We start from the raw sequence: 11,722 nt of genomic DNA, 5'->3' as shown, positions 1-11,722 counted from the left end.
AAGGACCTATTGTGTAGTAGTTGTGTGTGAGAGAGCATTCCATATGTATATAACGGATATTCAGTAGCTTTGTGTGTGTGTGTTTGCGTGCTTGCGTGTTTGTTTAGTTTAGTTTATTAGGATCCCCATTAGCTACTGCACATGCAGCAGCTACTCTTCCTGGGGTCCACATAAAACATACAAATACATGACAAAGTACAGAACAGTAATAGACTAGAACAACATAAGATATCACATTAAATTAGAAAAATATATTTTTTAATTAAAAAAGAGTTATATAGGAAAGACACAAGGAGACAACAAAAAATACTATTTACACACTTCATATATACATATTCATATTCTTATATACAGTACAGTTAGATTAGGTCTTTAGAAAGAGGAGGCACTGTTATACACAATGTATTTTTTATCTGTTTTTTAAAGCTAAACTTTGCCAGAGTAACCTCTTGTGGCAGAGCATTCCACGATGACATGGCTCTATACATAACTGAGCGACGCATTAAATCTGTTTTTGGTTTGGTACTGTGAAGAAACCCGTTGTGGCGTGTCTGGTGGGGTATGTATGTCTTTGAAGTCTCACTGTAAAATCAAACAAATACATAATTTACTGTGAATTTTCTCAAATGCATTTTACAGTGAGGGGAAAAGAGTATTTGATCCCCTGCTATTTTGTACGTTTGCCCACTGACAAAGAAATGATCAGTCTATAATTCTAATGGTAGGTTTATTTGAACAGTGAGAGACAGAATAACGCATGTCAAAAATGTTATAAATTGATTTGCATTTTAAGGAGGGAAATAAGTATTTGACCCCCTCTCAATCAGAAAGATTTCTGGATCCCAGGTGTCTTTTATACAGGTAACGAGCTGAGATTAGGAGCACACTCTTAAAGGGAGTGCTCCTAACCTCAGCTTGTTACCTGCATAAAAGACACCTGTCCACAGAAGCAATCAATCAATCAGATTCCAAACTCTCCACCATGGCCAAGACCAAAGAGCTCTCCAAGGATGTCAGGGACAAGATTATAGACCTACACAAGGCTGGAATGGGCTACAAGACCACCGCCAAGCAGCTTGGTGAAAAGGTTGGTGCGATTATTCGCAAATGGAAGAAACACAAAAGACCTGTCAATCTCCCTCGGCCTGGGGTTCCATGCAAGATCTCACTTCGTGGAGTTGCAATGATCATGAGAACGGTGAGGAATCAGCCCAGAACTACACAGGAGGATCTTGTCAATGATCTCAAGGCAGCTGGGACCATAGTCACCAAGAAAACAATTGGTAACACACTATGCCGTGAAGGACTGAAATCCTGCAGCGCCCGCAAGGTCCCCCTGCTCAAGAAAGCACATATAAAGGCCCGTCTGAAATTTGCCAATGAACATCTGAATGATTCAGAGGAGAACTGGGTGAAAGTGTTGTGGTCAGATGAGACAAATGGAACTCTTTGGCATCAACTCAACTCGCCGTGTTTGGAGGAGGAATGCTGCCTATGACCCCAAGAACACCATCCCCACCGTCAAACATGGAGGTGGAAACATTATGCTTTGGGGGTGTTTTTCTGCTAAGGGGACAGGACAACTTCACCGCATCAAAGGGACGATGGACGGGGCCATGTACCGTCAAATCTTGGGTGAGAACCTCCTTCCCTCAGCCAGGGCATTGAAAATGGGTTGTGGATGGGTATTCCAGCATGACAATGACCCAAAACACACAGCCAAGGCAACAAAGGAGTGGCTCAAGAAGAAGCACATTAAGGTCCTGGAGTGGCCTAGCCAGTCTCCAGACCTTAATCCCATAGAAAATCTGTGGAGGGAGCTGAAGGTTCGAGTTGCCAAACGTCAGCCTCGAAACCTTAATGACTTGGAGAAGATCTGCAAAGAGGAGTGGGACAAAATCCCTCCTGAGATGTGTGCAAACCTGGTGGCCAACTACAAGAAACGTCTGACCTCTGTGATTGCCAACAAGGATTTTGCCACCAAGTACTAAGTAATGTTTTGCAGAGGGGTCAAATACTGATTTCCCTCATTAAAATGCAAATCAATATATAACATTTTTGACATGCGTTTTTCTGGATTTTTGTTGTTGTTATTCTGTCTCTCACTGTTCAAATAAACCTACCATTAAAATTATAGACTGATCATGTCTTTGTCAGTGGGCAAACGTACAAAATCAGCAGGGGATCAAATACTTTTTTCCCTCACTGTATGTCTGTTTGAAGTGTATCCAAATAGATTGTATGTGTGCGAATGGATATCCAGACCTGTACAGTAGGTGAGTGTGTGTTAATTGTGGTTAGTCCAGCTGCACTATTCCCTGTGCCCTCGGTCAATGCGGCCAGTGTTGTGTTAAGCACAGCGGCCTCATTCATGAGGCAGCACCGCTGTGTAGAAGTTACACACAGCCTTAAGCTGGCCCATTGGGACTTGGAAGTGTGACTTTCTCTGTTGACGGATGGGAAGGAAGCGAGCAAGAGCGTAGTTAGTCTTGGCTCATCTGACTCTCTGGTCACAGAGAGAAGGGTTAGTGTTGGCGCGCCCAGACCATTGGTCACTGGCGCAACACACAGAGAGAGAGAAATACAGAGAGAGAGAAATACAGAGAGAGAGAAAATGAGAGAGAGAAAAAAGATTGATAGACTGATTAAAAAAAGACAGGAACTGCTCTGAAACATGACGCTGGGACGGGTATTTGGTAGGTGCCTGTGAGAGACCTGAGTGTGAATCTCACTAAGAAGATCAAAGGTCACATTAGACACAGTCACCTCACACATGCTCCCTCTGGCACAAGAGCATTGTCACAGCTTTGTGTTTAACACACACACAAACCGCACACACACGCAAGCTATTATAATTCAAATCAAATCCAATTTTATTGGTCACATACACATGTTTAGCAGACGTTATTGCGGGTGTAGCGAATTGCTTGTGCTTCTAGCTCCGACAGTGCAGTAATATCTATCAAGTAATATTTGAGATAACTAATTTATCTCAGTGTTTAGTAAAGTAAATGGTATTTTGGCTGTAGTTGTCCTTTTAGGTCGGGTCCAAGTACAACTTAGCAGTTTCTCTCCCCCTTCTCTCCTCCCCCTCCCTCCTGTCTTGATGGTCGTTGCGGTTGTATACTCTCTTTAAACAAACCACGGTGGCTGGCTAATCCTGGGCTTCTGCCTAACGTTGCAGCCATCAATTTAAGGCTCTGGGCCTCCTAATACACCGTGGTGTAGGGAACTGTCAAACACACCGCCGCACACATGGTTCCCAGCATTACGGTTGTTGCATTACTTTCTGCGCCCGAGCCTGGCTGTCAGGCGCACCACTACACACAGGGTTGTCAGTGCTAAGTGCGTCACCCGGTTCTACTGTGTAAGCTTCTGTCAAACACACGCTTCCACCACACATGGTTTTGAGTAGTGTGTGAGTGTTACAGTACTACTGTGCAGGTCCCGTATCAGATACTTACACAGAGCTACACACATGTTCGGGAGTATTCAGTGAGCGTTACCATAGTACCGGGTTCCTATAGGAACCATATGTACTGCAGCATTACCCCAAGTGATCCGAGAGACAAGGAGACGTGTGTGTCTGAACATTGCAAGAGAGCGAATGGCATCAATTCTAATCTGGTGTGTGAGCTATTTGAAAACTGCTGTGGTTTCTGATAGAGAATTTGACCATTCTTTGAAGTTGCGAAGATGAGAGTGAACGTCATTTTGCCTTTTATGACCTCTCAACTGAACACAGTGAGTAAATAAACTGGGGAAGAGTAAAAGTAGGGAAGAATTTTCACCCTGTCAGCCATTACATTTGGATTGGGCTTGTCTTTACACACGCACACAAACACAATCGTCAGTCGTGTTGCTGAACTCCGTCCTCCGTCCTCCTTCCTGTGTTTCAGATGTCATCTCTCCCATGCACTACAACCCGTACTACAGACGGCTCACCTTCGACGTGACCTCCATGGAGAAGAATGCCTCTAACCTGGTCAAGGCTGAGCTACGCGTCTTCCGCCTCCAGAACCCCAAGGCCCGCGTGTCTGAACAGAGGATCGAGCTCTACCAGGTAAACCTCCCTTCTGTCCTCATCTCTAACCAGGTTTCCATCCAATATTTTATTTGTTATTTGTTATTATTGTTGGTATTTTACCCCCTTTTTCTCCCCAATATTGATCATGTGTCATCGCTGCAACTCCACAACGGGCTCGGGAGGCGAAGGTCCAGTCATGCGTCCTCCGAAACATGACCCGCCAAACCATGCTTCTTAACACCCGCCCACTTAACCCGGAAGTCAGCCGCACCAATGTGTCGGAGGAAACATTGTTCAACTGACGACCGAAGTCAGCCTGCAGGCGTCCGGCCCGCCACAAGGAGTCGCTAGAGCGCGATGAGCCAAGTAAAGCCCCCCCGGCCAAACCCTCCCCTAACCCGGACGACGCTGGGCCAATTGTGCGCCGCCCTATGGGACTCCCGATCACGGCCAGTTGTGATACAGCCTGGGATCGAACCAGGTCTGTAGTGACGCCTCTAGCACTGCGATGCAGTGCCTTAGACCGCTGCGCCACTCGGGAGGCCAATGTGAGTAAAGTACCGTTGGATAAAACATTTTACGACCAGCCTGATGGAAACAGAACATTTGTCGGTAAACTTTCCAAATGTAGACTAAACAAAGTACGCTAGACAAGGTGGCATCTTTTTGTGTCAGTATAATTAATTATGCGAGAAATGTCGGTGGAAATGCTATTATTCACAAATATTGATATAATAACCATCATATCGAAGTAAACTTGGAGTCACGCGATGACATGTTGTGTGGTACTCCCACTATGACTTGTACGGAAAGCATGCAGTTTATTAGGCTACAGATTAAATAAATGATGATGAACTTCACAGGTTGGAGAAAGTGCAAGGTGATGAGCTTGATGCTCCTTTCCAATAAATATCGAGGGTCTTATTCTGGTGACATGATCATCGATGCTTGGCTGCCATTTGACAAATAAATAATAATCTCATCTTGTAGGCTATAGGCCTACCCGCACTGTATCTGTGAGCTGTTGGCCAGAGAGCACATGCCAATACCAGAGTTGGCACAGTCGCTATATAAAGCAACATTGTTTGTGAGAAAACCATCAGTAGAGTTGAAAATGCAATGGAAACCCATTGAACTTGTATTTTTTATTCGGTACATGGGAATTTAACCACAAAAGGTATTTTTATGTTCACTAGGTCATCATGCACAGCTTTTTATCCACAACAAGTCCATTTGATGGAAACACATCTCTGGTGGGAAAATGTGCATATTGTTTTTATGTGGATTTTAAAATATTCGCATTAAAATCTGTAGCCAGTTGGATGAAAACCTAGTTGATTAACCACTCTGAGCTGGATCTAGTGTCATTTCCACTTAAGGTCAAAACAGACCATGCCAGCGAATGGTCAAAAGCAGTGAGTTCGCATCGTATCACATCTGACCACAGAACAACTGCTGTCATTTTCTGTTAATTTCCCGACGATTCTACATGGGCAATCGCCACCGTTCATCGACACCCAGCAGGTGATTTACTATGCACGGCTGATGTACATTATGGTGTGTATTTTCCTTTAGTCTTTACTCAACCAATCCATACTATATACATACTGTGTCTCTATTGGCACACCTGACACAGCATGAATAATACTATGGTGGTGTTCCACAAAGATACCACTTTTTGTTTTAATCCCCAAAATTTTACCACTTCAGACCAGTGTGAAATAGATGACTAAATGCTTACCACTAAATTACTATATGCCATACTTGAGCGTACATGCGTGCACACACACACACACACATTATGAAGCTCAGCATGGGCCTGTTAGTAATGTGTGAGTCAGTAGTGTCGGGAGCCGGGCGGCTCATGGATCAGTCCAGCGTTATTTGTGAGTGGAGAGAGGAGTGTGGAATGCAGAGCGGTGATTTAGACCCGGTGCTGAGTGTCCGGGGGCTGCGCTCCAGCCCAGCCAGCCCAGCGTCTACTGCCTCCACACAGTGTAGGGCCTTCGGCACCAGCCCATTCCCAGGGCGTGGTAGTGTTTATGTCCAGCCAGGGGAATGACAGGTGGCCTAAACACAGCTCAACATGGAGGATTTTCTCACGCAAACACAGGCGATTGAAAGCGTGTGAGGGAGGATGGATAGAGCCGGTGCAACCAGGGAGAGTTTCTCCAAGGAGATCAACTGATAACCTTCAGTAATACATTCAAGTCGTGCTGTACATGAACTGGACACCCAAAACCTTATGCAGATACAGAGTGGAATTGAGCCTATCATAATGATGTATTTTTCAGAGATACAGTGATACTATACATTATCTACTGGGAAGGTTTTCTCTTTGCCATGACTGTTGAGGAGTGATCGGGCTCTGAGATGGTTCACTCGCCAGGGCCTAGTGAAGACTAGCCAGGGCCTAGAGGAAAGATAGCTACGGCCTAGATATGTTGAAGTAAGTAGCCATCCAGGTAGATCGGCCCCCATCTCTGTCTCTCATCTCAAGAGTCTCTGTAGGCTTACTTTTCAGAGGTTTTGACTGGTCTCAACCTCTCTTTCCTTTCTCTCTCTCTCTCTCTCTCTCTCTCTCTCTCTCTCTCTCTCTCTCTCTCTCTCTCTCTCTTTGCCTCTCTCTCTCTCTCTGCCTCTCTCTCTCTCTCTCTGCCTCTCTCTCGCCTTTCCCCTACCTCTTCTCCCTCCCTCTCTCCGCTTCTCTCGTTAGGCTTCCCTGTAGTAGCAGTAGATCTCAGTGGTGTAGCAGACAGTGGTGGAGTAGAGGAGCAGTGTTTTTCACATTAAGGAGAGCATGGCCAACATAAATACATGGTTATGAAGGACAGCAGAATAACAACGCTCTGTCCGGCATCTGTTTCCGGCCCAGCTTGGCTCCTCCTAGACCTGCTCAATCAATCAGGGAGAGAGCAGTCTGGGAGACTGGGGGGACAGGGGGGACCACTACCAGACCCAAGTAACTGAACCAGGAGCGACTTCTGGGACATTTACCAGAGTTTCCCTCCAGGTTGTTCTCGTACATAGGACTTGTGTTGTGCATGTGGACTCAAACGTGCGCTTGATGTGTTTCCACAGATTTTGAGTCACAAGGACTTGGCGTCCCCGACGCAGCGCTACATCGACAGCAAGGTGGTGCGCACGCGCACGGAGGGGGAGTGGCTGTCTTTTGACGTGACAGAGGCAGTCAGTGAATGGTTGCTTCACAGAGGTAGGACGTGGAGGTTTTCACCTCCTATACTACAGCTGAATCACTGATCATACGTGATGCTGAAATCTCATTGGCCTGTTGTGGATGAACAATCCTGTCTATTTTTCCCCCCAGACAGAAACAGTGGATTCAAGATCAGCTTGCACTGTCCGTGCTGCACATTTGTGCCCTCAAACAACTACATCATCCCTAATAAGAGTGAGGAGCTGGAAACCCGCTTTGCAGGTATGTATTGGACAGGATATGTGTGTTACTCTACAGGTATACAGATGCTATTTTAATTTGACCAGTTTCTCACAGCAGGAAAATAATCCTGCAGCAACAGGACATTTGAATTATTATGGACATTTTTGAAGGGGTTGATACATTTTTTGTTCGGGCAAATCAAGTCTGACATTTTTAAGTGAAAATTACAAACTTTAGAAGGCTTTTTAAACCTTGAACAATACCGTTTTCATTTCCTGCTGCGCAGGAAAATTCTCTGCGACAACAGAGTGGTCAAATTAAGGTAGAACATCTGTAAATTGAGAGGTAAAGGCAGTACATTGTATTTTACTTTTATTCATATGTAGCTAACTGACATTAATAGTTATGCAACAATGTGTTTGGCAAGTGTAAATAAGAAGTGCAGTAAGTAGCAGATATGCAGTTTGTGTGATTCACTGGTACAGATGATATTGGTTGTGTCCCAAATGGCACACTAGTTACTATATTGTGCTCTACTTTTGACCAGAGCCATATGGGTCCTACACAGATGTTCTATCTTAATTTGATCACTCTGTTGTCGCAGAGAATTGTCCTGTGCAGCAGTAAATGCACATTTTAGTGTATTCAAGGTTTTAAAAAGCTTCAAAAATACGTAATTTCCACTTTAAAATGTCACACTTGATTTCCCCCTAACTTGATTTGACATTGTATGTACATGATGGATATTGATGATATGTATGTGTATGATTGACAGGTATAGATGACAGCTTCCACCACAGCGGAGACCTGAAGGTGTATAGGAAGCGGCGCCACAGCGCCCAGGCTCCCTACCTGCTCATGATGCTGCTGCCCTCCTACCGCCTGGAGTCCCAGCACAAGAGCCACCGCTCCAAACGAGCCCTGGACGCTGCCTTCTGCTCCAGGTACTGACCCCTACTGACTCCACTCTGCTGGCGGGAACTCAACACACACACAAGCATGTGCGCATGCACACACACACACACCTAATAGATACTGTACATACCTAGTAAATAGTTACCTTCTCTGTCAGCAGCTCACCCTCTCAGTGACACACATACACACTTGGCAATTGTTCTTATTGCAGAACTCTCTCCGCTCACAGCTATGCATGTATTCACTCTCTCTTACAAACACACCCACACACACACATACAAACACACACACGTGTGGCTCCCACAGAACCGTATCCATCCCTCACTCCTAACGCTCTCTGTCTTCCTACACACAGAAATGTCCAGGATAACTGCTGCTTGCGGTCGCTCTACATCGACTTCAAGAAGGATCTGGGCTGGAGGTGGATCCACGAGCCCAAGGGCTACAACGCTAACTTCTGCGCCGGGGCCTGTCCCTATCTATGGAGTGCTGACACACAGCATTCCAAGGTGAGAATTCAAGGGTCAAAGGTTAAATAATCCAAAGGGATTGGTTTAAAGCCAGCAGAGGTCTGAGTGGTGGTGTAGAGCAGTGGTGAGAGTAGCAGTGTGGAGTAGCGGTCATTGTGGCAGCATTGTGCAGTAGAGTTCTTCTGTAGATCGTCTCATTCCTCTGTAGAATAAGGTCTGAAATAAGAAAAGTATTGGCCCTGTACTGTTTCATTCAGGGTCACCTCTAGCCCTGGTTTCATTGGCTCTGTGTTTCGTTGCGATAAAGAGATCATTTTTATTTTATTTTATCGTTTCAAGCAGCACTGGTCAAAGACCATTTCCTTTGTCAACATCAAGCCTCATACTTTACCTCTGTGTGTGATTCTTCACTACAGGTGCTAGGCCTGTACAACACCATCAACCCGGAGGCGTCAGCATCGCCCTGCTGTGTGTCTCAGGATCTGGAGCCTCTCACCATCCTCTACTACATCGGCAAGAACCCCAAGATAGAGCAGCTCTCCAACATGATCGTCAAGTCCTGCAAGTGCAGCTAGGGACTGTTACAAGGCAACACACATTCAGTCACACACATTCATACACACGTGCATATTCAGTCACACACATACCCACTTGCATACACACACATTCAGTCACACACACGTGCATACACATATGCACGTGTGTATGCACCTACCCACCCACACGTACACACACACACACATACACACATTCTTCGACAAACACATACTGTACATTCACACAGTCAGTCACACTATCACTCACCTGCACTATTGTACAGACATATTTGATCTCCTACAAGCAAGTTGAAAAGGTGCTGAGCAGGTCTAGGTACAGAAAACATGTCTCCCGAAACAACCATGCACACACACACACACACACACACACGGGCGAACACACACACACACACACAGCTGTGGCTTTTGTACAGGCGTGCCTGTGTTTTTGTGTTTAGAAAGGCCCTGTCAACATGCCTCACCTCACACACTTGTGACGCAAGAGTATGACAAACACTGGAAAAAAGTATAAGTGTCTATATGTGAAATAATACGTCTGAGAAACAAAGACGACCCCCCCGTTTTCAACATTCAAAGCCATCTCCTTGTTTTTGTTTGTCTCGTTTTTTCATCCTTTTGAAACGATTGTAATTTTCTATTTTGTTTAGATTTCTGATAATTGTATTGCCTATTTAAAATCCAGTGTTTTATGGTTAGCACCCAACTCGTTTTCAACTCTCTCTCGTGGTGGATGAATCCACTTCCCAATGTCAGTTTACTAATATGTTATAACATAGTAACGTTGTAATCACGTCCCATATGCTGTTTATATGTGCTGTAACAGCCACGTAAGGCAGAAAGAGGCTAGGAGACTTTAAGAGAGAGAGAGCGAGAAAGAAAGAAAATAGGCGCACCTAGTATGTCTACCTTTTCAACAGAGACTCATCCTCACACAGGCATACTCATAAAAACACACACACATCCCACACCTTGCAGCAGGCAACATATTCAGACTGTTGGAACGAACAGTCCTGACATTTCGATAACAAAAAAAACGAAACTACAAAAGTGTCCCAAAGTAGTGTTGAGTTCTGTTTACCTTGTCTACTGAATCTTGAATGCTTTCGGAAGCTCAACAGTGATAAAAGGTACAGGAAAATATGTGATTCCATCAACTACACAAGGGAAGTGATGTCATCATGAACACACATTTAACAGAGATTTCTGTGGATATGTTGGATTGTTCTGAGTAGAATTAAAGGTAGAGTTGTCGTTGTCTATATGATGCAGTTGTATGGGAATGGTGAGGTATAGTAGTTTGTAGTGGTTATTAGAGAGAAGGGATACAATTGGTGAGAATGGACAGTAGATGTGACCTGGTTCAGAGATTCTCCATAGACCTATGAGACCGTTCCATTAGGTCTGAGGTTACTTTAGGTCAAAAGGTCATATTTACAGGTGTGCAGTATCTATGGACACCAGCGTTGTGTCTGCTCATTCGCATCCGAAAAGCTTTGTCTCGTCCGCCTCCCTCAAAGTGTAAAGCCATTATTCAGTCATAGGTTTTTGTCATTTGTAGGAATAAAAATTGTTGGATACAAAGAATTGCACTGACGCTATTTTGATTCTACCTTTTTTTAACCTTTTTTATTAGTCGTTACTTCCCCCTTATTAAATGAGGAGTGTTGATGATGTGACTTAGATCAGGAAGTGTAGGTGACAGTACCCCGCCCCTAACCCCACCCCACTTTGGGCACCCGCGGCAGTGGACTTCCTGGAAAACCAGGAAGAGGAGCGAGGCACCAATATTGTCATGATAGAGCTTTTATTTTTCGTTGTTGTTGTTTATGATGATCATGTTTTTGTTGTTGTTGACCCACTATGATGTATTGTAACACATTATTGTTGTGGTACTCTAGTGGTAAATAAATTATTTAAATTACAAGGGAATAATGCAATTTGCCTTTTCTTTTTGCTGTTAATCTGTGTTAATCGAAGCGTGATATTACGTAAATGTTATCAAACCTTGAGAGAGATGTTGAGAGAGAAGTTTCCAAAACAGATTTATTTATTTGCCACTCCCATTGAGAAAAACAATAACAGTATGATTTTCTTATGCTGCATGAGTGTGCTGTCATTTTCATCTCCAACAAAAGCACTGAATGCATTTCTCTCTATTTCGTACTGTGAAAAGCTATGGAGATAAGCTAGAATGGCACGTTGTTAGTACTCCATGAATATACATTTACAGTATTTGTCAGAATGTAATAACTGTCCAGAAGAGTAACTGCCAGAGATTGACTGAGAAGGGAACGAAAAGGAGTCTGCGGATGAGGAGGAAAAAAAGAGGGAGTGTGTGCACAGATAGGGTGCT

The 11,722-nt window shown here is 44.4% G+C and overlaps 1 protein-coding gene across 1 annotated transcript in view; it reads left to right on the top strand.

Moving 5' to 3' along the window:
• The window catches only part of LOC311109095 (transforming growth factor beta-2 proprotein-like), a 38,783-nt gene extending 27,510 nt beyond the window's left edge, over positions 1-11,273 (top strand). The window contains exons 2-7 of the mRNA XM_084151899.1: positions 3,900-4,063; positions 7,109-7,241; positions 7,356-7,466; positions 8,203-8,371; positions 8,698-8,851; positions 9,229-11,273. Coding sequence (XP_084008025.1) covers positions 3,900-4,063; positions 7,109-7,241; positions 7,356-7,466; positions 8,203-8,371; positions 8,698-8,851; positions 9,229-9,387 — 890 coding nt within the window. The 3' untranslated portion in view covers positions 9,388-11,273. The remainder of the gene's footprint in view (positions 1-3,899; positions 4,064-7,108; positions 7,242-7,355; positions 7,467-8,202; positions 8,372-8,697; positions 8,852-9,228) is intronic.
• The last annotated feature ends 449 nt before the right edge of the window (positions 11,274-11,722 follow it).

This window comes from Coregonus lavaretus, assembly GCF_964263955.1.
Source record: "Coregonus lavaretus genome assembly, chromosome: 3".
Taxonomy (NCBI): domain Eukaryota; kingdom Metazoa; phylum Chordata; class Actinopteri; order Salmoniformes; family Salmonidae; genus Coregonus; species Coregonus lavaretus.
The sequence above is the reverse complement of the archived record's forward strand: the minus strand, read 5'-3'. Positions and strand labels throughout refer to the sequence as shown.